This window comes from Lepisosteus oculatus, chromosome 19 (assembly GCF_040954835.1).
Source record: "Lepisosteus oculatus isolate fLepOcu1 chromosome 19, fLepOcu1.hap2, whole genome shotgun sequence".
Classification (NCBI taxonomy): Eukaryota; Metazoa; Chordata; class Actinopteri; order Semionotiformes; family Lepisosteidae; genus Lepisosteus; species Lepisosteus oculatus.
The window spans coordinates 917,586-944,068 of NC_090714.1; the positions used below are offsets into that span (position 1 = coordinate 917,586).

A 26,483-nucleotide genomic window follows, 5' to 3' on the forward strand; every position below is an offset into this window, starting at 1 on the left:
CCTCAGGAATTGTTGATGGACAGCAATCTTCAAGTCATACCACAAATTCCTGATTGGATTCAGGTCAGAGCTCTGACTAAGGACCCTTTCCTTGAATGTTGCTTAGCCATTCCAGTGGAACTATGGCTGTGTGCTTTGAGTGTTGATGTGCTAAAAGGTGAACCTCCATCCTAGTTTCAGCTTTCTTGCACAGGGCAGAATGTTTTCCTCAAGGACTTTTCTAACTTTGCTCCATTCATTTTCCCTTCTATCCAGACATGTGCCCCATTCTGCTGATTAGAAACATCCCCTTAGAAATGAAAATAAAAATATTTTAGTGCTTTTTAGATGGTGAAAATATTGTATAGTCATTTAAAGCATCTCACGTTTTGTTTCTGGCATCTCATAATTTTTTATAGACAATGAAACTGGACTATAAAAGATACTGATCTTAACTGTGAGATTTATTGTTCTTCTGAGATATTTGGAAGATGTAAATAAGACTGAACCTTCCAGAAGTGATAGCGTCAGTGTATGTAACAGCTGATGTCCCTTCATGGTTAGTTTCAGAATATACAGTTACATTTAAATCTTATCCATAGAGAAATCCACTCTTCAGCTGATACACAGAGGTGATACCAAAGACACACTGGTAGGTGAATTGGCTTCTTCCAGACTGTGGGGTGTTTGTACCCCGGGATGGACTGGCACTGTCTTCTGGCTGGTGATGCCGGATTCGTCTCGGCTCTGCTCTGGGTAAACCGAGCCAGTGTGGATGTCGTCTGCTCGCCTCTGACTGACACAGCTACCTGTGAGTAAGTCTCCCCAGATTTATAGTATTGAAAACTTTGAGTAGAAATGAATAATTTAGTATATGTATTGATCCTTTTCCAGAAGAGGCTGTTCTGGACAGCAGTTTTATGACCCATCTATTTAATCAAATCAGTCCTACTAGAGACAGTGATTATTCTGGTACTGTACTGTGTTCAGTTGAGCAGAATCTGACTTTAAAATTGAAGATGTGGATTATTTGAGATACTTCCCCAGTGATGCTCAGCCCTGGATGCCTTTTACATTTAAAACAGCAGTTGGATATTTGCTCCACGGTAGCATCTATCTTTTGAATGAGTTGTGGAATCTCTGTTTCAGTATTTATGGTAAAGAATCACCAATTGGAAATTCAATTACAGAACCAAAATAAATCACACAGCAGGGGTACCCAACCCTGATGCTGGAGAACCCTAATGCAATTAGTCTCAGAGATTGCCTGCTTTTAAAACATAGCAACACCTGTGAGTTATTGATCAATTAAGCAAGTAATCTGTTTACATTTGGAGCTCTCCAGGCCTTGAGGGCAGAAGGATATTCAGAGTTTAGTCCCAAGTGATCTTTAGCTTAATTAAACAAATTACTTGCTTAGTTGATCATAGTGAACTTATTCAAACGCCTTACAGATTGATGGCCTACAAAAGCCTACTGGACTGTGGCTCTCTAGGTCTTCCAGGTAAGAAGAGATTCATATTGTCTTTAAAAAAGTTTTAACAAGTACTGTATAATGTGTGCAGACTGACCAAACGTCTGCTTCAGTTCAGAAAGAAATACAAATTACAATTGATAAACTTATTGTTTCAAAATATAGGGTTTGATATTGTGCTGCTATTCTGTACGAATAACTGTATGGTTCTTCAGTGAAATGTTAGCTAAACCAAACACTTCAAACTGAAGCTAATTAATTGGTGTTGCATGGCTTAACACAGTTCCACATGGGCATGTTTTCATGCTAATTTATTCTGTGCATTGGACACAGCATCTCTGTAATAGTACTGGATGTTGTTAGATCTACACAGAAATCTGTTATTTCTTCAGAACGCTCTGTGAAAGGTACAAAGGTCTTGGTGTGGCTACAGTGCGTACATACAATTAATTAATTTGGAATGCTACACATTTTTGCCAGCTTGCTAGTTAATTCCTTAAACAAAAATGTATATATCCATCTCAGACAAGTGGTCAGTGTGAGAAATAAGGCGACATGATTCAGTCTTATTTGTCACATTGTAGGTCGAATATAGAACTTCATAGATTTGAAATATTCTTTTATTTTTATTTGGTGTTTACTGTATATTAACAGAATATTCTGATATACACACTTATAATATTGTAACAAAATAGTGAGTCAGGAAATGACCAATCAATATGCAGAAAGTCAATCTCTGGCACAGCTCTGGTGATAGAGCAATAAATCAGTTGTAAATGTACAGACAAATGCATAACAATACAATTAACAATAATATTTAACAGTTACACTAAATACAGCCATTTATAAACTATGCGTTCAAGAGGATTCCAGGAAAATCCAGAATTCTATCACTGTAATCCAAATGCAGTAGGATCTTGGCATCTGTGAAGTTAAGACGAGCAGAGCAGAGTGAAACCGCGCTGAAGGTTGTTAAGCGCAACAGACAAGAATCGTGAGACGGATCTAGCTCATGAGCGATCCTCTCCCTGCCCAAGTCCCCATTACCCAGCATCCACATCTCAGCGTGGTCTTGTTTCTCTACGGTAACGAACGCTCCAGGTTCTGTGTCAGCGGTGTGGGGGATGACAGGCTGGAGATGACCTTACAGGCTCACTGACAGTTGTCTTGCCCCTTTCATTACATGGGATGTGTGAACAGGGAAATAGCTGGGAAGGCAGACAGAGAACGTGCAGGCATCCCCTGAGCACAGGGGAGGAATTCATGTTGCATTCCCTGCAGCTCATTACTATATGTTTGTGATTACTGTTGTTTATTTGAGGTGAGGTGATGTTAATTAAATGAAAGTCACTATATAAGTTATTTAATTATCTTATACAGGAGGGTTCCTTTTGTCTTTTAACCATATAGCCTGAATAATGTAATACATTATGTGGTGGTATAGGGGTGAACTTGGTTACAAGCAAATTTGAGCTAAGCTATTTGAGACAGTTCTTTGCACAGTATGCTGATGAATGTCGACACCCTATTGCACACTATGAAACACCTTAACTGACCTAGGTGGAATAAGAAAAACCTGTTTCCAGATAAAAATATAGATCTTCCTACAACATGGATGCCCAAAAAGTGAATTGCAATAAATTCCCCTGTTTTAACCATGCACCCCTAAGAGGATTCATCATTTTCTCAAGAGAATCAGAGCCAGAAGCTGGTTGTAACTAGAAACAGGGTCCTCTCTTGTGGATCAAGCTTGGAGGAAAAGATGATGATGATGTTCCTTGTTCTCTTTCTTTTCTTTGTGTTTTGTCTCCTCTTTTCTCTCCATTGCCTCTGCCTTCATGCTGTGTTTCATCACTATCGAATGTTTATTCTTCAAAATGGTGGTGTCATTGATTCTGTGGGATGTTAATTAACCTGAGTAAATAATCAGGAACACCCTTTAATTATCTGAGTTTTGAGTGTCCATATACAGCTAGGAAAACACGTAAGAACAATACACTTTTTTGTAAGCTCCCTGAATAGGAAGGATTATGCTAGGAAATTCATGCAGCTTAACATCGCTACCCCACTCCCGTGGTCACAACCAAAAAGTTATAAAACTCTTTATTAAAACTCTGCTTTTACGTAGATTTAACACACCTACTGGGGCAAAAACGTTCTTTTTTCAGAAATGGAATGGTAAAAAGAAAAAAAAACAGATTCTTCCTGAGATAAAAAGAAATAAAAGGGAGAATAATCAATATTTCAGTTTCTTCTCAGTCCCTTATCCATGAGCTCCTCAGGCAACATCTACAAAGCTGCTTCGGTTTGGCTCTTTTGATTCTGTCTCTCTCTCAGCCCTCAGCTCTAAATAAAGCCTTTTGGCTCGCTCACAAAGCCCTAGTGTAAGCTGAGCTCATATCTCCACTTCTACCCCCACACCGACTCAACCAGAGCACCAGTTTATACAGAGTGAACCATAGCTGCTGTCTACCATGGTAGTAATGAACAGACTAACATTTGCTGACAGCCTCTCACATCTACAATATAGGTCAAAGATAAGTGAAAAGAAAGCAACAAATTTATAAAAGGATTAAATAAACAATACGATCCATTTAAATAAACGGAGCACAGACTTCTAAGCACAGGTTAAATGGAATTTTAGAAAGGCCAAGAGAGATAAATAAGAACATTGCAAATAAATACATTCTTTCAGTGCTACAACAGCAAATTAATCATTAAGGATGAAATAAAATGTTAAAACGCAGGACAATGAAATTTGAATGACTGAACTAAATGCGCTAAATGAGTATTTCACTCAAGTATTCACTAAAGAAGCAAAGAAAACATGGTTCCATTGTAACACTGTCCTTTGAATTTTCTCATCAGAATATCGTGAGGGAGAAGCACATTTTCGAGCTGTTCTACTTCATAATAGTCTTTCATCTGTCACATTATTGGAAACCCACTCGTAACCAGATCACTCTAACCGCGGTTCTGACGTGTGGAAATCTTTGACTTGTAGATTGTGGAGTGTAAGCTTTGACTTTTTTTCTCCTTTGGCTCAAATTGGTAGACCCTTACTTGCCAGATGCCTTAATGAAGACAAAATTAAGGTCCAGTGGTCCTCTTTCATCTAGCTCTTTTAAAAGCTAGTAAAACACAGTATAGGTAGTTGAGTGCAGTTAGTGAGGGGTAGCATGGTTCTCACCTCATGATTGCAGAGTTGTGGGTTTCTGACCCCTTTCTCCTGTCCACCTAGTTTTGCAGATAGATACCAATGTTTGCTGAGATGCACTCAGTGAAGGACTGGCAAACTATCAAGCGGGTGAATCATGTAGTTTGTCTGCTTTGCGCACAAGAAACTTGGATTTACTCCAGTCTGATGAGCCTTTTCTTTTCTGTATGAAGTGTGGATATGGACTCACATCTTGGAAAATGTCCAGTAATGAGTCTTGGTCTAACCGAGTGCTGGATTTTATTTCTGCTTTGGCTGCCTGTCTGTTGGATGTCCTCTTTCTGTTTATGGTACTTTTCCTTTATGGTACGTTGGTTCCCAATGACATACATGATGAGGTGATTAGCTACTTTAACCTGCCCACTGAGGATTTGATCCCTGGGGTAGCTGCTGTCCCTTAACTCCCTACTCAGCCTTGCCAAGAATGGCTTTGAAGTTTCTCTGGAGATTGAGTGCAGGCTGCAGGTTGAACAGATGGAATACAGTGGACCACGTACTGAAATAGGTTAATTTACTGTCAGAAAAAGGATACTGCAAAAACTCACGTTTGCATGAGAAGAATTCTCAATCAAGGCACTTTGTTTTTTGGATATAAATTGAATTCTTTCAACATTTCACATTAATCTTTAATTGATGACACAGTCCAGCACTATAATGAAACAGATGTTTCTCCTGGCACGGGGTTTCTGCAATTAAGAGGTATGAAATTGTGTAAAGAAGAAATGAGCAGGGGTTTACAGATACTGAATTTGCTCATGTTAGTCCTCACAATTGAATTTTATTACTGCAATATGACATGCTGTGTTCACAGTGTGAACTGATAACAAATCAGACAGGTAAAACATTATTTACTTATTGTACTTGCAAATATACAAAAATGCTTTCTTTTCAAAAATGTGGTGCTCCTTGCATCATAAAGCCAGGGTTGTCTTATCAAGGGCAGACCTAAAATATCTTATAGAAATGAATATAAACTACATGCAACAAAAAGAAAATTACAAATGAAAGAAAAAAAGCTGGGACTTAGAAAAAACAGTTTGTCTACCTTCAATCCATTTTCTAACTGCTTTATCCAGTATAGGGTCACAAGGAAGCCAGATCTGATCCCAGCAAGCAACAGGAGGTGAGGTGAGGTGGGATAAATCCTGGAAAAGACACCAGTCCTTCACAGGGCTCACACACTCATGCCAGGACCAGTTTTCCCAGAAGCTAACTAAGCCACCAGTAAGTCTTTGGACTGTGAGAGGAAACAGGAGCCCCAAGGGAACCCACATGAACATGAGGAGAACATACAGACTCCACACAGATAGTACACAGGGCAGCAATACTACCTACAGCATCACCATACCACCCTTTGACAGTTATTTATTTAATTTCCTAATCTTAACTCCCTAATGGACTCCCCTTAACTCCCTCCTAAGTGGACTGTTGATTATTTATTCTTTGAGTACAGACTGCCAGATTGTTTAACTGTTTGATCTGAAAAACCAAAGTAACTGTTTTAAAAAGTTGCAATTCCTAAACAGCATCATAGCAATGAAGAGGTTCTTCAGAAAATAAAACACGTCAGAGTCAGCTGTGTTGGCTAGTAATTGTATGTTGTGAGTGAAATTATACCTTGGTCTGGCAAGACATTTAACAAATTAAACTTTGCTGAACACTGCATGATAAAAGCTGCAGAGATTTCCGTTTCCAATAGCAAAGTTTTTTTGACATCGTCAATCCCACATCTCACAACACTTTTTTTATCATATTCTTATCCTCTCGGAGATGATATTTTGCAGTTTGCAGATTTCCTAAAGCATAAAGAGGGCTTTTAAATGTTTGACAATCCCTTTGTAATGATTTGGATTCAACACCAATCAGATTACAAACTGAGTGATTTGTAATGCACCACATCCTCGAATTTCAAATTATCTGGAAACATCACAGAATTTTTCAGAAGCTTCCATCACCTTTCCCAAATCTATGCAAGACCTTCAGAAGATCCTTATATGCTTATAACACAAGTCGAAAAATGAATAACAAAGCTGGCCAATTATGCTGGCCAATAATTCATCATTAATGGAAGTAATACAATTCAAAAGAGAAAGTAATAACATATGTAGTATTCCCAAAGGTAATTGCACTATTCTGAACAGCTGTCAGCTGAAATAAAGTGCTCTGGTAAAAGAATACCAGTGCATGTCGGCACAGTATAACACTGATGTTAACTAGGACCCCATCAGCAAGACCTGTTGGAAATACAGTCACTTGTCTTCAACTTGTGAGTGCATGGTGAAAATCTTCAATTTCAGATCAAAATCACCTTTCCCTGATAATTTAACCTTGTATGTACAGTATATACAGTCATTATTGAACATTTGTTAATAGGTGATGCATATACACCACTTTTGCCCCACGTGCTTCTGAAAAGGGAAGATAATTAATTTGTCACTGTTCTGTATGTAATGTAGCCTCATTGGTTACCAGTCAGTACTGATCATTTTAACACCATTGTTATTGGAATAAAAACAGATCAAAGCTAACTTGTGCCATTTACATTTGAAAAGGTAATTGTCAACTTGCATTTTTGACCCAAGCAGCAAACCTTTAAAAGAATACTTTTAATTAAAAGGTACAATGACCTTTCTTTGAAACAGTTACAAACTCCAAGTGGAGAATGGTTTCCCAGATTATTTAGCCATTCAATTTAGGACAGGTATGAGCAATGTTTTCTGGGCCTAATTAGAAAAGATGTGCCTTTCTTACGATGTGGTTTTGAATTCACTGATTTGTATGATACAGTGAGCAACAGGGTTGTCTTGTCTACCTCAGTAGGAAGATTCAGAAGGGGTATCAAGAGAAAAATAATTGATGTTACTAAATCAGCTTCTGGCCCACTAATGGCTGAGTTACCTCATATAAGCTGTAGGAAGGTCAAGAACAGCAGCTAGTTACTCTTATAGAAAACATGCCTTTGGAATTGTACATTGCAGGCAGTGGGTAAGATTATTTAGATTTAAATAATACAACTGTCTCTTTGAGATGTAAAATAATAGAGCAGAATGGTACAGACATTGATGTGCACACTGAGTAATACTTTGCTTTTCAGTCTGGTTGATATTGGAATGGGGGCTGTCTTATCAGTCAGAATAATAATTGGTACCCTTATAGTGCTATTATAGAGTCTGTTCTCATCTACAGTGAAGCCACTTAGAAAGGAGTTTTCTACAGACCTGTTTTACAAAACAATATGCTGGTCAGCTGTGGTCACTGTGCTTGATAGACCTGACCTGGGATTCAGTAAAAAGGGCGCAACACCGACATCTTGCTATTGGGCTCTTTTACTTAGACTTGTTGCTTTAAGACAGCTCTAGCTGAACAGAGTGCATCTGAAAATAAAGTTAACACGCAACAGAAATTCTTCTTGTGTGATGAGCAATTCTGAAGAATAAAAACTACACATCCTTTATGCATCTTTGTTTGTTTGTTTGAAACGTTAGCATGATTCCTGGAGTCAGACTGAGGCATGCTGACACCTTGCTGGCAGCTACAGTAGTACCAAGGACTCTATCGATCACAAGCAGGCGAAAGTCTTCAGCTCACCCACAGGCAGTCGTGTGTGTAACCAAGAAAAAGTGTTTCTGACTCAATCACCAAAACCGTTAATGCTAATGTTTGTTGACAATGTGGCACTCATCAGGAAATTCACTCAAATCCCATGTGCTACAGTATATCAGCAGCTAACAACATTCTCAAAGACACAGTAAGTAACATTGCCAGGGATAACTAAGATGTCTTAGGTGCCAACAATGTGTTTGGTATTTTTATGTAACATTCTTCTGGTTTTTGAATCCTCACTCCAGTTTTGGTCTTTTTTAACGTATACCAGGCATCAGAAGTGTGATGTGAGATTGAAAGGGCATTCGTCCATTGGTGTCCTTTGGCTCTTCACCTAATATCTGAAGGCTTGAGCTCATTTCCATAATATAATGGTGTGGCTCCTAGTATGTATTAGAATCGGATATATACTTTCCTAGTTTTTGGCTGATCTGACTGCTTTTGTAAAACATTCAGAAATGAGCCTTTCAAGGTTTTACTTGTGCTTGACAGTGCTCCTGGCCACAATGTGTTCCCTGATGATTTTCAGTCTGATATTGAGGTTCTGTTTCTGCCCCTGAACACAACGACTTTGCTTTACTTGCACATTTACTGATTTATACTTAAGGCTATTGTTTTAATTTTTAATGACATATACTGTAGATTGAATAGGATACAGTACCAATCTATGTTGTCAAAATCACTTAAACAGGACTTCTTCTATTTCTCTGAAATATTTTATGAAAAGCTCAAGTCATTTTCAAGTTCCCAAATTTTAACCTCCTGGTAATTGGGAATGTAATCCATTAGAAAGTTGAGTAGTAACTGTTTTTCACCCTAAACCACTGATTAGACACTTTAATATTTGGTACATATATATATATATTTGTATATGTGTGACTCATAAAAACTATTTTCTCCATTTTGCATGGAAGCCCTATAAAAAGTGCAAGTCCAATAGATGGAGAGCTTGAGGGGTAGTGAGATAACAATTTTAGTAATTGTGCTGATGCAGTGCAGGTGTAGTTCTTATTAGCAAAGCTTTTTTTACCCAGTTCCATTCACGTCAATGAAGTAGTTAAAGGGTGCTTACTTAGAATTCAGGCAGTGCTGGAAAAAACTGTATTTGAATTTCTTGGTGCACATACACCCACTGAAGGGAGAGAGGAGTCATTTTCTCCAGTATTAAAGGAACTTTTATTGGAGTGGGAGCCTGGGGAACTGTGATTAAAATTGTTGCCTGAAATTGTACACTTCATCACCATGCTGACAGAAATCATTTAGAACACCATCTTAAATGAAAGAGAAGTTATATGAATTCTAAAATGTTCTCAATCAGTTGATGGCGGAATTTTAATAACAGCGATAGACAGTAATTCTGGATGGCAAGTAACTGTGGATATTTTGTTGGCTAGACTGGATTGTTTCTACACATTTCAGTATAATTTGCATCTCTTTTGCTACAGCAAGCTGCTTTTATCACCCTCAATAATCTTTTGTGAATTAATTTGGCCACTTTCACTATATTGTTCTAATATTGAAAGCACACAACCGTCTCTGTTATTTATGTATTATTATTATTATTATTATTATTATTATTATTATTATTACTACTATTATTATTATTAAGAGACCATATTTAAACAGAACTCTGCAAAAGACTTCCTGTCTTTTGTTTCATGACAAGCTTCCAGTTCTAATTCCACCTGAAAGAATACAGCTGGGCTTTTGGCGACACCACTGAATATCACTGATGTTAGTGGTCGCCACTGTTAGGACTTGGAGAGGACTAGGTGAAGGTCAAATACTGTGTGTGTCAATATGTGAAAACATAACATCTTAAGGGGGTGCATTTACTTTTTCACCCCACGGTACATCTAAGTTTTCAAGATTTCCATTGCATTCGTAATGGGTTCTTTAATTAAAGTGACTGAAAGGCCGCAAGAATGGGAAAGAACTAGTATGTGATGCAGTCAGTGGAATATAAATGAGGGTAAAGGGCACTGCAAGCCTGAATCAGCCGTCCAAATGATTCTAACCTTTTTAAATAGGGTACATGTCAGTCCACAGTACAGGGAAGTGGTACTTGTACTAATTCATCCTTCAACTGAGGAAGTAAGCTGAAAATCTTTAGAAACACATAATGGACCTTTATTCATCGTACTCTTAACTGTAGAGGGATGTGTAAATGTGGTTCCTTATCAGCATTCTGCAACAAAATATCGATTTATTATGTTTATCCACTTTGTTTCATCTTTAAAGTGGGTATTGTGCTGCAGTGTGGTTTTATTCTTTCTGCAAACAAATTAAGCTACAACAGCTATTTCAAGCTTCTGTCCTTAATTAAATCTCTTTCATGTGTACCAAAAGCAGGCTTAATGGCGTACTCATTTGGGTAGTGTTTCCAATAGAACTAGTGAAATACTAACACTATTGCAACTTGGGAAAATGGCAGCATATTCATGTCTGAATATTCCTTTAAAAGCCTTTTGCTTACCATTATTTCTACATCCATCTGTTATCAGAAAGCTGCTTATTCTTAGAAAGGCCTGAGGCAAACTGGTGCCTATCCTCGATTTAGGGTGCAAAACAAAACCATCTCCAGGTGGCTATAGCCCACCTACTTTAAAGAGCCTTGTCTCCTCTGCATAGTGTCACATCAGATGGAGAATCTGGCAGCCAATCACAGTTTCAGCAACAGGGCAAAAGACCATGAGTGAATAACTGGAGATGAGAGAATGTCCTTTTGCCCATGTAACCTGCTTGGAGCCAGGGTATCAGTTGAAACAACATGGGTGGGTAACTTGTTTGACTCTGTTATACTACATACATCACAGTCTGCTGTGAAAGGCATAGTGCAAAACCAATTCACCTCATTTAATTTGTGCAGGGTGGTGCTTATGTGCAGAACCTCTCTCGATACAAAGCACTCCCTTCAGCATTAGGGCAGGCTTTTAAAATTGTAGTGAATTATTTTTTATATGTTATATTTTGTTTGTGTAATATAATGTTTTCATCTTTTTTTTAGGAAATGCATTTGCCATTTAATTTGTCATTTGCAATACCATGACAAGTGCTTGACTGATTTAGGAAGAACTTCCAGTTTTCTTTTACTCTGGTCTCACAAATTTAATCACAGGCACGAAGGTTTTTTAGCATACAGCATGGTGAAAAGAACAGTAGTGCAGAGCAGGTAAGGAAGCAAAGTACAGTACACAATATATCTTATTTACTAGGAACTGGATTCTACACATATTTAGTTATGAGTGTTGGTGTTTTACATAATGTTCAAAACACAGTTAATACTGTAAGAAGGTGTTAAAAGTTAATGAAGCAGTATTGCAAGAAGACAGAAAGCAGGATCACATGTTCTTTGGTATGAAAACATTATGGAGAGAACCAAGGTCAGAGAAACTGGACAAATACTGAATATACAGTATTCCTCATGCCCTTATCTGTCCTGAGAACCATAACTTTAATTGCGCATGGTACATGCTGCTGAAATCTTGTATTCTGTATCTATATTTGGGTGCAGAGGCTCCAGTGCGCCAGTGCTGTGTAAAATGTTTAGGTTTGGGAACAACTGTGCTGAGCAGTAGACTCTCCAAGTGAAGCCTGGAGGGTGAAAGCCAGTTGAGATGTCTCGGAAACAGCTGCCAAAAACAAGCAAACAGTTCTCTTTATTCCTGTGGTTCCAAGTCATTTTTACAACTACACTTATATATCAAATACCAAAGAATAAAGCCGCTTCTAAAAGAGAGAAAACAAAACATTTGCAAGAAAGGAAGTGAAGTACATTGCATAGCCCATACAGTAGAAAGTGCTTGTGTGTCTTACAATTCAGGGTAAGGGAATGTGGTTTTCAGGAACTTCTATAGGGAAATCTACAGACTTCTTTTTGCTGTTTCACTGCAGTATCTCAGGAAACCTTTGTTCAGTTTGTGCTAGTGTCTTGTGTCTTGGTAGGCGTTTTATCCCCAAGCTCCAAACTGATTATTCTGTTTGATGTAGGAGCAATAAAATCTTCAGTGACAGTATTCCAGAAAATAACCTTACGAGAGCAATACTCCTCTAAATGGAATGCAGGCAGAAACATAATGCTCTGACCTGCTTTCTACATTAGTGGTAGACACACTGCAGGCCACAATAAAGGTGCTTACATTCATCTAGAATATTAACAGCTAATGTAGGTGTAAATTTAATATGTGTGCATGAGGAAATGTGATCATAGTATTTTTTTCACTGTGTAACTTGATCTCCTGAACTGTTAGTGCTTACAAAGTTGTTTAGAATCTTCATTTCTAGCAAGTTATTTTGTGATGTAGGTAAAAGTCCAGCTAGAATTAAGTTTGCTTTATTAATTGATTAATCTTTAAACCAAACTATACAGAGGAATGTTATATCGCATAAAATCATCAATGAGATATTTATTCATATTTATCTTTAAATATGTATCTTCACTTTTAGTATGTATGGAATGAAATAGTAACCAAATGTATTCTATATATCATTTTTTAAATAAGTAAACATGTTTGTTATCAATTAAAATGTTACCACATTAATTGATTTGTAACATAGCCATTGGAATGCTGAAGATATTTTTACAACAGTTAAGTGGTTTATATTGACACTCTGTTAGTTTTAGAAATCCTAAAAATATTAAATTTAGTACCATAACAAGATCATAAGAGATGCCAGTGAAAGAAGTAAAAAATCAATTTAAATTCATCCTGAGCAATAATGTTCAGGATGAATAATTTAGTAGTCAACATTGCTAACAAAGTCTAATCACTTTTTACCTTCACAATTTACATAGATACAATCCATAAATAGGATTAAAGTCCAACAGAATTTTGTAAGAATGAAACAAGAAGAAAAATGTAAAAGCTAAAAGAAAAAGTAACATGCAGTTCGCCATCATTTTAAGTCAGTTGACTTTCCTTATAAAGGTTCCATATGTTTCTCTGTAAATACATGTCCAATTTTTCATTTCTGATGTTGCTGGTATGGTAAGCTGATTGTCACCGTGGCATTTTGTGGAATGGCAGAAGAATGGTTTCCCATTTCACAGTCATTCGGCCTCATGTTTTCCTCGTTCATATGGGAAACCTCTGTGGATCCCGCCTCAAATCCCGGGACTGTGTGAGCCACATGCACGACATGTACCTTATTTCTCGCTTTCTTACTCAGGATGCAGCTGAACACCTTTTTGAACCCTTTGCGGAAGTGCTTAGACACCAGAGCATAGACAATAGGGTTGAGGCAAGAATTAGCATAGGCCATGCAGTGAGAAAGCAGGCGGAAGGCATAGGTAGTCTGGTTAAAGGGGAAGTCTCCATACAGGTAACACAGAATCACTACGTGGTAGGGCAGCCAGCAAAGACAGAACAGGACAGTGACGATAATAATCATCTTGGTCACTTTACGCTTGGCTTTCTTTGACTCTGACATACCGTCTAGAGGGTCCACAGCTGTCCAGAGATATTTTATTGTTCTCGTGTAGGAGAGGCTTACGATCAGCACCGGGATCACATAGCCAAATACAAACGTACAGGTGTCCAGCACTTTGCGGTTCCATTCTTCCCACCCTGGAACACACACGTTGCCGTTTGCAAAATCGATGAGATCATAGTAGCTCAGGTAAGGCCCAGCAAAGACCAGAGAGAGACCCCAGATCACAGCCATTGCTGCCACTGCGTTGCACGGCGTTCTCAGTTCCCTTGACCGCAGGGGGTAGCGGATCGCCAGGTATCTGCAGAGAAGGAAGAGGGAATCATTGCTGTGCAAATTGGAACAGTAGGTCTCACCTGAGTTGCAAATTAATAGACTGTACAGTAAATAGAAAAATCTGTGTGATTTTGTGCTAATGTTTTAAAGCAGCAGGTATGGTATTTGATATTTTTAAGCCGGCCACGATATACTGTACATACAAACACTTCTGGAACACATTTTGGTGTGTGTAAGCTTTATACCTGTCTCCTGTTATGCTTTATTTTTTAACCTAACACAGGCAGCATGACCACGAATATTAACTGAGGACCAGTGTCTAGAACGAACCACAGAAAATACTCCATAGAGAATAAATCACTTTATAGCACAGCATTTACTGTGAGCACATAAAACCCTTCCCTAACAACAACCTGTTTTTCCCTACTTTGAATGTATTACGTATCTGCAATGCATCTTCACTGGATAAGATTATTCAGATTATTTTTAAATGTTATTTACTGGTAAGCGAGGTGTGGGATGCAAATTTATTTGAAATCTGGTTTGTGCTGTTTGAGTGTTCTCCTGCAGAATGGCCATCGTAGCTAATTCTGGAGAACTGAGATCTTCCAGTTTCTTTCTTGTTGAGTTACAAGTGGGAGAGGAGTCTTTTTTTCCCCACCAAAATGGATGGATCATTAACGTCTAGGAATCTGCCCTGGGGTCAGTACTCCTGATGTGGCTTGAGGGAATTTTAAACTGACACCTGCTGTCGTATGTGACATCTCAGACATAGCTGAAAAGTGGGATAACATCATCAGGAGTAGCCACTGGACCGTAAGGGAAATGAGCACTCAAAACCCACCCTATGGTGGTAAAAAAGATGGCCATGGCGGAGATCAAGCTATAAAACTCTGTGACACGAGGTGCTCTGGGAAATACGCGTTGTGTGTGTCTTTCAGTGTTCTCTCATCATCTCAGACTTTCACTGGACTGCGCTGTGACTCCTTGCATCCCTACACACACATAGTAGTAAGAGGATGATGGGAATAACACAGTAAAACTGGCAAATTCTACAGGCTGTCATCTGGACACAATAATCTGATACATGTTTGTGGTTGGCCAGATTATCACAGCAGCTGGGAATTTTCACATTTAATTTAATCAAATGTACTTTAATTATTCACTGGAGTATTCATATACAGTGTAGATTAATCATTTTAAAAAGAGAAAACATTAGTTGTTCTTACTGGTTCCTTTCAGAACTGAGGTACTATCAGTAAACCTTGTCATTTAAAGCAGATAAAACAATATTATAAATCTTGACTAGTCTTTCAAAACTCTGAAGATGATACATAATGGAATGATCTATAGCATGAGTCCAAGACAGTGCTGTCTGTTACACAATTAATTACCTGCCTTAACCAAAACCTATACAGTTTCAAGTCTAAATTGTTGTCTCACAGGTACTACTAAGAAGAAGAACCTTACTCTCAGTGCTACACTGGCTATAGCAACTCATACAATGAACACGCTATTCCAGATAGATATTACATTACTACTAAAATAATCAAAGACCTGGAAACATGTATGTGATCTATAGGAAGAATCAGTACAGAAAGTGATTTCACTTTAACCCTCTTTCTTATGATAAAATTAATGATACTGCACAGACATTCTCATGATTGCAATTAAAAAAAACAATTATTTCCAGGTTAATGAGAAACTGCTGTCAGGTTCACACATATACCTGCTCTGGGAGCAAGTTATGTATGACAGATTTTTAATTAAGAACTTGATTAGTTGGAACAGCTTTTGAGAAGTAGAAACCAAACCTGTGTCCTTGAGACAGCCCTTTAGATAGTCCTGGAATATTGTTTGTGCAGTACTTCTAAAATCCTAATTAAGAAAATAAAGCTGAAATGTAATTGACTAATTAAAGTGTTTCTTAAAGCCCCCCCCATCTGAATCACATTTTATTTTTATTTCTGTTGTCTTTTTCATAAAACACTTCATCATAGCCCATTCCAATTATAGTTAAGGCTTGTGCTTTCTCTTGGCTTGATCGACAGGGCTCCTAACATGCAGTATAATCGTTATCCTCCAGGTGTCCCTGCAGAAACTCTGCCTTCAGCAATCACTCATTTCAAAACACAGGAACTGTGCTGGACCATGAAATTAAAAACATAAAGAAGTTTTTGGTACAGTTCTAAAACTCTGAAAGAAAATATTAAGTCGATATAAAAGTTACATCATCTACCTGATGTATTGTTCACTGCTGGAAGTAAAATTTGATCGTATTCATAGACCAACATTTGACTGAAATTGACACTGGGGAGCAGGAGTCATTAGTCATGAGATTTAAAGTGGAAAAAAATGAATAAGACAGGAATGCCAAAATACAGAAATATCTGATTTAACGAGGGAGTTGTGCACAGCAATATTCACCTGGAAAACATTGACTTTCCAAAGTTACATGACACTTGTAATTCAAGTCACTCTCTGCTGTGACTCCAGCTTGAATCCAGCTTTAAAGATGGAAGTGATCTGCATTGAAATTTCAAATATTTCCAAAAGGAAATACAGGTATACATCCTTAATGCAGATAAATTAATAAAGAAAAATTAATTCATTCCTCTGAGAACTTTCTCAGTGCAGTCAGAATATTAACCTAAAATGCGTGCAGTTGGATGTGGATATCCACTACATTTTAGTGGAATGAGTGATTTAATGTGGAGTTCAATCATACTCCCATGAATGGAATTATAACTTTGCACCATTGAGTCCTTGGCCAAGAACATACTGTGAACCAAATGTCGGAGTCTTGTAAAGAGCTTGCAAAATGATTATTATTGCACATTAGTTACAGATCCTTACAATTACTGCAATGTATTCTGTTACAGCATGACTTTTGTAGTCTATTACTGCAAATTGTAGTTTTTAAATGTCTGATTGAGAAGATTAAAGTACTAAATTCTAAGTAGTATCTCCCTCTAGGTCCTGGAGGACTGTCATATAGGTTTAGAGATTGAGTCAAGAAATACATTTCAGGCTCTATGTACAATAACATATTCTCACCAGAACTATCACAGGCACTATTTGTAAGAGTTGTTCTCCTCAGATTTTCTTTTTTTCATAATAACAGAACCAGAGTGGTACTGTTAACAATTTCTCAGAGAATTTCCAAGACTGGTGAAGGACACAGCTGTATTGAAGTGGTTAGAGTTACAGCTTACAGCTATACAGTGTGATTCATTCCATTTGGCATTTGTTTGTTTCAAATCTACTTCTATTGAAGTGCAAAAGCTACTGCAATATTTACAATAGAGAACACTTTGATGTGACTTTAAGTACCGAAATAACGACCATTGAGCAAAAATAAATGTACCACCAGAGTGTGTCTGATGCAAGGCAGGAGCGCCACAACATGGCTGCATACAGGCGCTGGTGCGATTGGACAGAACCCAAGAGCACAGGACCGGAGGGTGGCATTTTCCAGACACAAAACCTATCCATGGTGTCTTTACTGCCACAAGGACTTTAACGTTTATGGCCAGAATATCCACGACAAGAGGACAAGTCTTTTCATGATGTAAGGAAGGTGGTGACCTGACCAAGGAAAAGCAGTGTCAATACACAATGGATGGAGGTGTATTTTGAAAATCTAGTCAATCACAAATCCACATCTGGGGCCCGAAGTTTCTTTTGACTAATTTTCAAGCCTGTACTACTGTTCTCCAGCACACAAACCAGCACTGGAATAGTGTGTTTTAAATCCAGTTATTAAAAAATAACTACAAGACTACAACTTTATTGAGATCTGTCACAGACAATAAGAGAAATCTGAATTTCAGTGTTCTGAGGATACAACCTCATGGTGTATTTAACACCAACGAACGTGGTGAAATATCAATCCCCTCAAATGTGAAACAAGTCTCATGAACTTGAACTGAACTTGAACTTGAACTTTATTGTCATATGTAACCGGTACTGGTACAATGGAATTCTTACTTACAGAAAGTCTCTCGATTGTAAAACAAGTGTAAAAAAACAAAACAAAGTGCAAACAGTGCATCAAGACAATGTACAAACAAACAATAGACAATGTGCAAGTAAACATGCAGGCAGTTTGAATGTAAACAATACAGACATGTAAACAATGACTGGAGACGTACAATAAATAAATTACAATGAGGTAGATGGTGATGGTGTGGGTGTGGTCCGAGGGGGATGGCTAAATGTGTTCGCCAGTCTCACTGCTTGTGGATAGAAGCTATTGAAGAATCTAGTGGTAAGTGTCCGTATGCTCTTATATCTCTTGCCTGAGGCAGTTTATGCATGGATTATATCCTTTCTGTTCAATTTTATCTCTCAGATTTTTATTAACATTAGTTTTTGTACTTAAAACAATTGTTTAACGTTATAACAAACTCGTGTGCTTTTAGGAAATTTAATAGCCCCCTTAAATGTTATGTCCATCAATAAACAAAGAAAATGAGAACATAGAAAGTCAAGTACCCGGAATTCAACATTGTACTACCAAAGAACAATTCTAATTAACTCTGTACTGTACAGTATATTGTATATTCAGAGTAATGCAGATACACAGACAATATTCAAGTAGAGGAGCTAGTACTACAAAAGTGCATTACGAAATAAAGCAGATCCTTGCTCATTTTGTTGCTTTAAAGCTTACAGTCATGACTCTTTGGATTACCAGTCCAGATTTGTTATACACAACCTCCTTCCAGGTATTGTGGTGGTACTGTACTGTTGCTGTATTGTTTCATTGCCATATACTGTACTGTATGAGTTCTTGATGTGCAAGACCAATCCCCTTTTGTCAATATAGGTGATATATAGGGGCAATATAGGTGAATTCAATTCAACCTGCCCCACACAACTAATGTAAAAGACTACTAGAAAGAAGTAAGAAGTGCTGCGAGAAACCCAAATTAATTTCGTTGCACAAAACTACCTTGGTGATCCACACAATTAGTTGAGTGGTCAGAGTCTGTGTGCTGTAATGGTGGTTCTTATGTTTTCAGAATATAAATACCTTTTTCTTTGAGGTAAAATGGTACAGTACAGCAGTGCATTTCAAACAAAGACTCAGCCATGATGAGTAAAGTGTTTTGAAACCAAGTTAGGGCTAAAGTCATTACACCCCTTCTAGTACTGCAGTCTCTGAACACAGTCTATTCCATCATCAAGAAGTGAAAGCTTATCATGCTGTCTAGCCGATATCAGGCTGTCTCTTCAAACTGAGGGTCCGGGCTGGGAGGAAACTGGCGCGGGCTGCCACTGTGGGGTTCATGACAGCTTTAACGGCGACACAGAGCTTAATCATTAGAAAATGCCTCCAGGAGATTGGCAAAAACATCTCACATGCAGTTTGCTAGAAAGTGTTCTATGTGATTTCGCAAACATATGTGAAAAGGTTTTGTGGTCGGATGAGACAAATTTGTAGTGTAATTGCAAAGCAGTACATTTGGGCAAAACCAGCACAGTTCATCAATCCATCAACGCCATCCTTAAAGTTCATTATGGTGATCGTAGGATCCTGCAAAGTGTTTCCAGCAGAGACTGGACAGAATTAAAATTTGAGTGAAAATTTACCTTTCAGTAGCACCATGACCGAAAACAGAAGGCGGAAACTACACTGCAGTGGCTTAAGAAAGTGACCAACTTTGTCCTGACTTGAGTCCTATTAAGTGTCTTTGGAAAGACTTGAAAACTGTTATCCATAAGGGATGCCAGAGCAAGGCTTGAGAAAACCTGCAAAGACCAATGGGCAAACATGTCACCAGGCCGCTGTACAAAGCTGATGGAGACTTAATCAAAATTAATTGCAACTGCTGTTGCAGCCAAAGGTGCTTCTGTCAAATATTGAGCTCACAGGCCTGAATTATTATGCACGCAACGTATTTCATTTTTTTTTCTCTTCAGTGTTCTCTGACATTTACTGTAACTTACCATTATGAGTCTTCAGATCAAGCATTCCTGTTTTTTTAATAAGAGGATTAAAAAGTGCATCATGTTGAAATTTCATAATTTCATAATATCATAAAATACTATAGTCAATGTACCATTAATACTTTTGCAAGGCACTGTGTACTTTGATAATCACAGTAGTCTATTATGGACAAGACAAGTGAAACACATGCAAATATACACAAAGTTGCCCACCTGTCAACTGATACAGCAGCTAGTGTGAAGCTGCTGGCATACATAGTGAGATTAATGAAGAAGTGGACAGCCTTGCACATGAAGGACCCAAACACCCACCCCTCCAGGGAGTAGATGGTAGCTTGGAACGGCACACAAAAGATGATGAAGAAGAAATCGGCGACACTGAGGTTCAGGATGAACAGGTTGGTGGTGTTGTGTCCCATCTGGCCGTTGCGGAGGAGCACAGCCAGGACCAGGCTGTTCCCAATGGTCCCCAGCAGGAAGATGAGAGAGAAGACCACTGAAACGATGACGCTGGCAGGGTTGAACTGGTAGTTTTCTGAGGCGTTCCAGTGTCCGGCCATTTTGCCAAGGTCTTCGTGATCTGCCATCGTTGTGTGAAGATTTCCTACACAAAACAAAGCGTAGCATTAGAGATATGTGCATGCCTGCTCTTTTGTGTGTGATAAGTGCCCCCTGGGATATCGACAGACACATCCTATAGCTTTGAGAAGAGTGTTGACTCTGTTTGCCCTGTGTTTGGTTTACTGGTCTTCACCAAGTGAGGGAAATAAACAGTGCTGTGTTTTTGGTAGAAACATGAGTAAACTAGCATAACATGTAAACCGAATTAAACTGCAGCCTAATGTAGGGTGTTTTGTTTGAAGAGGACCCGAGAGTCAGACTGGGTTTTGGTGATGGCTTATTTTGGACTATAGAAAGGATAAAGTAAGTAATACTGCAGTTCAGTAGTTCTCTTAAGGATTCTTTTTGCTTATATTATTCCTCCTAAAAGGAGGGAGTTTGGTCGTGCTTTGGATACTGTTTTTGTAAAAGACTTGAAGTCTCAGTACTTTATTGGCTTTTCTCTGGTAGTACAGCTTTGAGATCCCAGTCAGCTGTGACCCAGCAAGCCCTGAAAACATCACAGTCTGGGACGTGAGCAGAGCTCTCTGCAGTGTAAGGGTGTGTCACATGAATTTAAGGAAGAGAAGAAAGGGAGATACAGCAGGAGGGATGAAGTTAAGTGGACTCTGTTAAACTGGTGGAAATACTGAATGAAGCACAAAACAGATGGAATAAAGAAAGAGCCATGGTGTCTATATGGGTAATAATGTGCACTTTGAGCTGGTTCCACAGAACTACACAAATACTGTATATCAGTACATCAGGGTTGTTCTTTAAACACATGGAAGGGTTCTGAGGTGGCAGCTCCAAATATGACCATTTCTAATATGAAACTCCTGGTTCCCTGATACGCAAATCATCTGGATACCACAGTTCTTCTTGTTTTTTTCCCATTTTTCTAGTATTTCCACCACACCCAGGCCTACACTTAAAGCACAATATAGCACAGTATTTTTAAACAGGAAGATAAATCCATGAATTATAATCTTAATTGTACTACACCTTAAAGTATGTCAGGATAATTTGTGTTCACACCGGTAATGTTGCCTGGATAATTCCTGAAGGAACATGTAAAATGAATTTCAGGGTTCTGTAGATGTTTACGTGTCAAACTGAAAGCTGTTTGTTTTTCTAGTGCAACCTAATTAAAACCTTTCAGAAATACCTGTGTTTTTCCCAGACCTTTGTCAGTTCTGCTGACAAGTGAATCCAAAAGGCAAAATGAAAAGATGAAAACCCACGCAGCTGAGACAAAGCTGTCTTTTTAGTGTCAAAGGGCACGCTGTCTCTCTGTTGTTGTGAAAAAATGACTGTCGACGTTGAGTAAATAACTGGATTTCATGAAGTGTGACTATTTTTAGGCATATATACTGTATAGCATTTCTAGACTGTTTGTTACTAGTGAAGCTCAAAATCCACACCAAGTAGAAACTGTTTGTAATTAAAAGAAAATTAAGTCAAAGGAATGTTTGATTTACTAGTGAAATATTTAATTGTATATATGTAATATTTAATAGACTGAAATAGACAGGTAAATATGAAACTGCCAAAGTATTTAACATCTTTTTGTTATCATGCGAGTAACCTACTGTACTTGATTCTAGCCAAGATCTGGTTGTTTTGGCCTCTTAAAAAGAACCTCAAAAATCGTGTATGTGTCACCCAATGATGTACTTGAAAAGTAACAGCTTGTAACATTAATGGGCTTTCATTGAAGTATCCCTCTGTATGCTCAACACGACACTCAGTCAGTCTGGAGAGAATGATAACTTTTAGTGTATGATTTTCTCGAAAGATGTTTTCAGAAATGTAACAATTTTGGTTTTTCTTGCTCATTGTTTCTCTCTCTATCTCTATTTCTCTCTTTTTTTAATGCTAGACTAACAGTGATCATTACCAGTACCTTGTACAAGGTGGTCATAAATATCTGTTTATCAATAATGTGTGTTTAGTACATAACAGTCCAAAGATGTGTATTAAGAATATTTTTTGGTGAATATTTTAAGTCAAATTTATAGGAGCATCATTTCACATAATGAGTAACAAAGCCTTTGTATTTTGCTGTGCTGAAAAAATAAATGATTGATTTTACTTTGGTATTCAAGGAGTTCAAATTAATGTAATAATTGGCCGTTACAAGACATTCTTAATGAAATCTTGTTTTCAAATACAGAATGGATGGTGTTGGAAATGTATTTGTCTATTTCATATTTATATCTCGTCAGATGTACACAGACCCAATACATGCAGTACAATAACCAGTTGAATTCATTCATGAGGTGATATTCTCATACTCATCAGATGACACTGTACAGCAAGCACGGGAAATAACAAAGCATTATGTATTTATCTGTAATTTATGTATTATGTATGAAATATGTATTTATCTGTAATTTCACTCAAGCATGCACACAGAGTCAAATATCATGCAGCTAACAGGGAGAAAAGTGTACAAAAACATACACATGTAGTATGTGTACAAAGGGTGCAAAAATGCAGATTGATAAATCAGAGGATTTGAAAAAAAATGTTATATAAAGTGTTATAGATATAATAATGCATTGATGCATAATGTGATAATTCCATTATGTCCATTAGACATCAGACAATCTAATCTAGCTTCAGTCTGAGTAGGAGTCAGAAACTATGCATGTAGTACACACTCTGTTAGCATTATGACTTGCCAGCTGATGGGTTATTTAGATGTGGTGCATTAAAAGTACAGTGAGCCTGAACCATAATCTATCTTGACACCAAATAGTCCTCCATTATTTCAATCAAGAAAACACGGAGAAGAATGACACAAATCTAACCAATAACTCATCTGAAAATGGAAATGAGCATACAGCCCACAGTTCATGGGAACTGCAGAAGAGAACCAGGAAAAAGCAAAGGCAAACAGAACATAAAATGGAAAGCAATTTTGTGGTGAGAGTTCTTATTTCTCCACAGCTCAATGTGCTGAACTCTCAAGTAACTGTAAGATGCATTACTTTTAGTAATGTCATATTTGAGACTCATATATACAGGACAAGGTGTTTCATGGCTCTGATGTTGTGTTCAGTAAGCAGTACCTTTGGTATAAAAATGATTTAGCAATTACTAACATTACATAAAGGTGAAATGGGAAAATGCTGGCAGTCTGTATTCTAACCTTCTGTAAGAACCTGAAGTGTGAGTTTCTACTAAGCATAGCGGGATGTGAAAATGAACTTCAGAGATGAACTGAAATCTCACACTATTATTATGGAATACTCTAGGACTGCTTTTACAGTCCTGTTGTTAAAGGATACATTGAGTAACCTAAGCTACAGTATTACAGTGCAAGTATAAGTGTGAGTGAATTTTGAATGCCATGTCCACTTTAGAGCAAGGAACAAGATATATTCTTTAACTGTTAAGATGCTGGAAAGAAAGAAAAAACAGGAAAGACTGCAAATATGTTGGATTCAGTCTACATGCCTAGAAAACAGAGATCATTATCCTGCAGTGGAATAATAAATGTCCTGTTCTGTTCAGGTTACTCACCTGCAGTTGCTCCTCACATGAAATCAAATGTGATGAGACATAGGACTGACGTACAGTGCATATCTGTCATAATGATAATTCTTGCACAGTATATTGCATTTTATTTATGAGTAGGTATATATGGAAAAGCTCATTTTAATGGCATTTGACAAAACCATACTCTATCTGTAAGTGAATTAATATTTATTAAAAAAAAACATTTTACATTTTAATTTTGTCAATAGCTAAGGGCCATTCTAACGAGAATACATTACATGCAGGGGAAATTCTGTAAGTATACCGGGAATGCACTCCCAGTAGAATGTCTTAATCTACCCTAATTCCTCACCTGGTGCAGTATAAGACACACCTCAGCACTATATCACATTCAAAACTCCAATTAGAGGAGAATATCTATTATCAGCCCAAAACAAAACAAAAACATGAGTCACAAAGTCGTCTGTGTGAGATCAAACATATTACTACGAGAGAGTCACAGACTGTAATCCCACATCAGGTTAAAGGCTATGTATTATAAATGTGTATTTTGTGTGGTATCTCTTTTGAGTGTGTCCTGTTTTCATATCTATATCTTCTTATCACAGATCACAGCAGAGGTTGAAAGGGAGATGGATAGAAAGGTGATTTTTTAACAATAAATGTCTTCATTGCATTGATACTTTCATCTAGGTTTTTAATTGTTCCTGGATCCATGGAAGGCAACCATATTAATTGAAAACAAAGCCGTTTTCTGATTTTAGATTAATTGTTGCCAATGTCAAATGTTTTGTTGTATGTTTAAGGGAAAATACAAATGTACTTTTCAGAATGAAATACTTCCTCAGTATTATCATACAACAACGTACAAACTTGAGAAATAAAATCTGATGTAAGTAGATTATTACAACAGTCAAGATATACAAAGGTGTTAATGAACTAAGGCATAAACAGTTCTAGCTGAATAAATACCATTTGTACAGGTTATTGTGCTGCTTAAAAAAATCTGTATTGTGTTCCTTTCAAAATAGCTATTGAATTTAGAGCCACCTTGCAAGTGATATATATATTTAAGGTACGACTTGCCAAGCGCAAAACATTCATATGACGACAATATCTGTGTAATCCAATAGAGAAAACTCATAAACCTCTGAAAACACTTTTCATATTCTTCTAGAATGCCAGTAATCTGAAGTCAAATATTATGTTTCCTTATCAGCTTTAGTAGTGATAAATGAAAACTGAATGCTGACAATGATCATGAAATCCTGCACTGAATAACTATTAAAATCTATTATCTCTGTGTTATTACTATTACAGCTTGATAGTGCTTTAGTAAACTAATGTCATTTAGCAAGGCTATCCTAAAATCTCACATTTCCAATAATGTGTCTGGAAGATGGTAAATTGCAGATACAGTAACTACACCTTTGCAGATAATAGCAGTCATTATTATTATTATCATCATCATCACCTTCATCATCACTCACACACAGGCTAAAGGAATACAGATCCTGATAACTTCAAAGGTAGAAAAGGGCATGGAGCAGTATTAATTTTCATAAAACTATGGAAACATCAACTTAAGCATTTCTAACAGAACCGTTTTCTGTGATCTGTATCTAGCAGCAGGCTGGGGTACTCACCAATGTAACTGATCTGACAGATTGATAATCCTCTCGAGCTCAGCACTGCCTTCTTGTGTTCTTTGACACTTCTCACGAAAACAGCTGGTATATAATCCTTCTCCTCCTCTTAAGCATTCTCAGTCTTTCTCTCCCTCCCTCTCTCCTCTTTTTGCTTTTCTCACTCTCTCTCCTCTCTTCCTCTCTGTTTCTCATGTGCAAAAGCTCCACCTCCACTTTTAGCGGTTTAATTTTCATTGCCCACTGCAGACAAAGATTATATATCCCACTAAAGATGCGGAGAAGCCTGTAGAATGTGCACTACATGCCAGAAACCTCTTTTTTCATCATTATTCAGAGAGTGAGAGGAAGGTAACCTCTGGCACTATTGATCCCACATATTGGCAAACTTAAAAGAGGAAAAGGTCCTGAAGTAGTAGCCTGTTTGTTTTTGTTATTTGATCCTAATTAGCACTCCTTCAATATTCATCATAATCAATACATCAGTATTCATCTATAAAGCAAAGGCTCTTTCAGAAAATTAATAATTGGTTTAGTCATGTGAGCCTATTCATATGTTATTTGATTGATAGTTTGTTGCAGATTTATTTTATTGAAGTTCTGTGTTAACATTTGAGTATATTCCACATTTAAGAGTTGTAGATGTATCAACTTCTGATGATGACCTTCAGGAAAATTTATCAAATTTTACATTTAATTTTGTTAGGAAGCAACACACAGGTTTTAAGTAGCCTTGGTCTAAGAAACATTAAAAATGAACACACTAAATCAGATCTATTGTTTCTGTATAATAGTT

General features: G+C 37.5%; 1 protein-coding gene and 1 long non-coding RNA gene across 2 annotated transcripts in view; one reads left to right on the forward strand and one right to left on the reverse strand.

Annotated features, from left to right (window-relative positions):
- LOC107078921 (uncharacterized) overlaps nt 1-26,483 on the forward strand; it is a 51,268-nt gene that overhangs the window by 16,117 nt on the left and 8,668 nt on the right. The gene's annotated exons all lie outside the window — the stretch shown is intronic.
- On the reverse strand, nt 11,914-25,863 carry galr2b (galanin receptor 2b). Its single transcript, XM_006636981.3, has 3 exons — nt 25,688-25,863; nt 20,148-20,538; nt 11,914-14,004 (listed from the first exon to the last, which is right to left on the reverse strand). The coding sequence occupies exons 2-3, from the start codon at nt 20,519-20,521 to the stop codon at nt 13,239-13,241; spliced, it is 1,140 nt and encodes a 379-aa protein (XP_006637044.1). The 5' UTR covers nt 20,522-20,538; nt 25,688-25,863; the 3' UTR covers nt 11,914-13,238.

Bases quoted from the DNA above. Each gene is read 5' to 3' on its own strand.
- galr2b (XM_006636981.3), bottom strand. From the start codon at position 20,521: ATGGCAGATCACGAAGACCTTGGCAAAATGGCCGGACACTGGAACGCC. The intron at 14,005-20,147 runs GTGGGCAACTTT...CCTTCTCTGCAG, and splicing joins GCTGCTGTATCAGTTGACAG to ATACCTGGCGATCCGCTACC.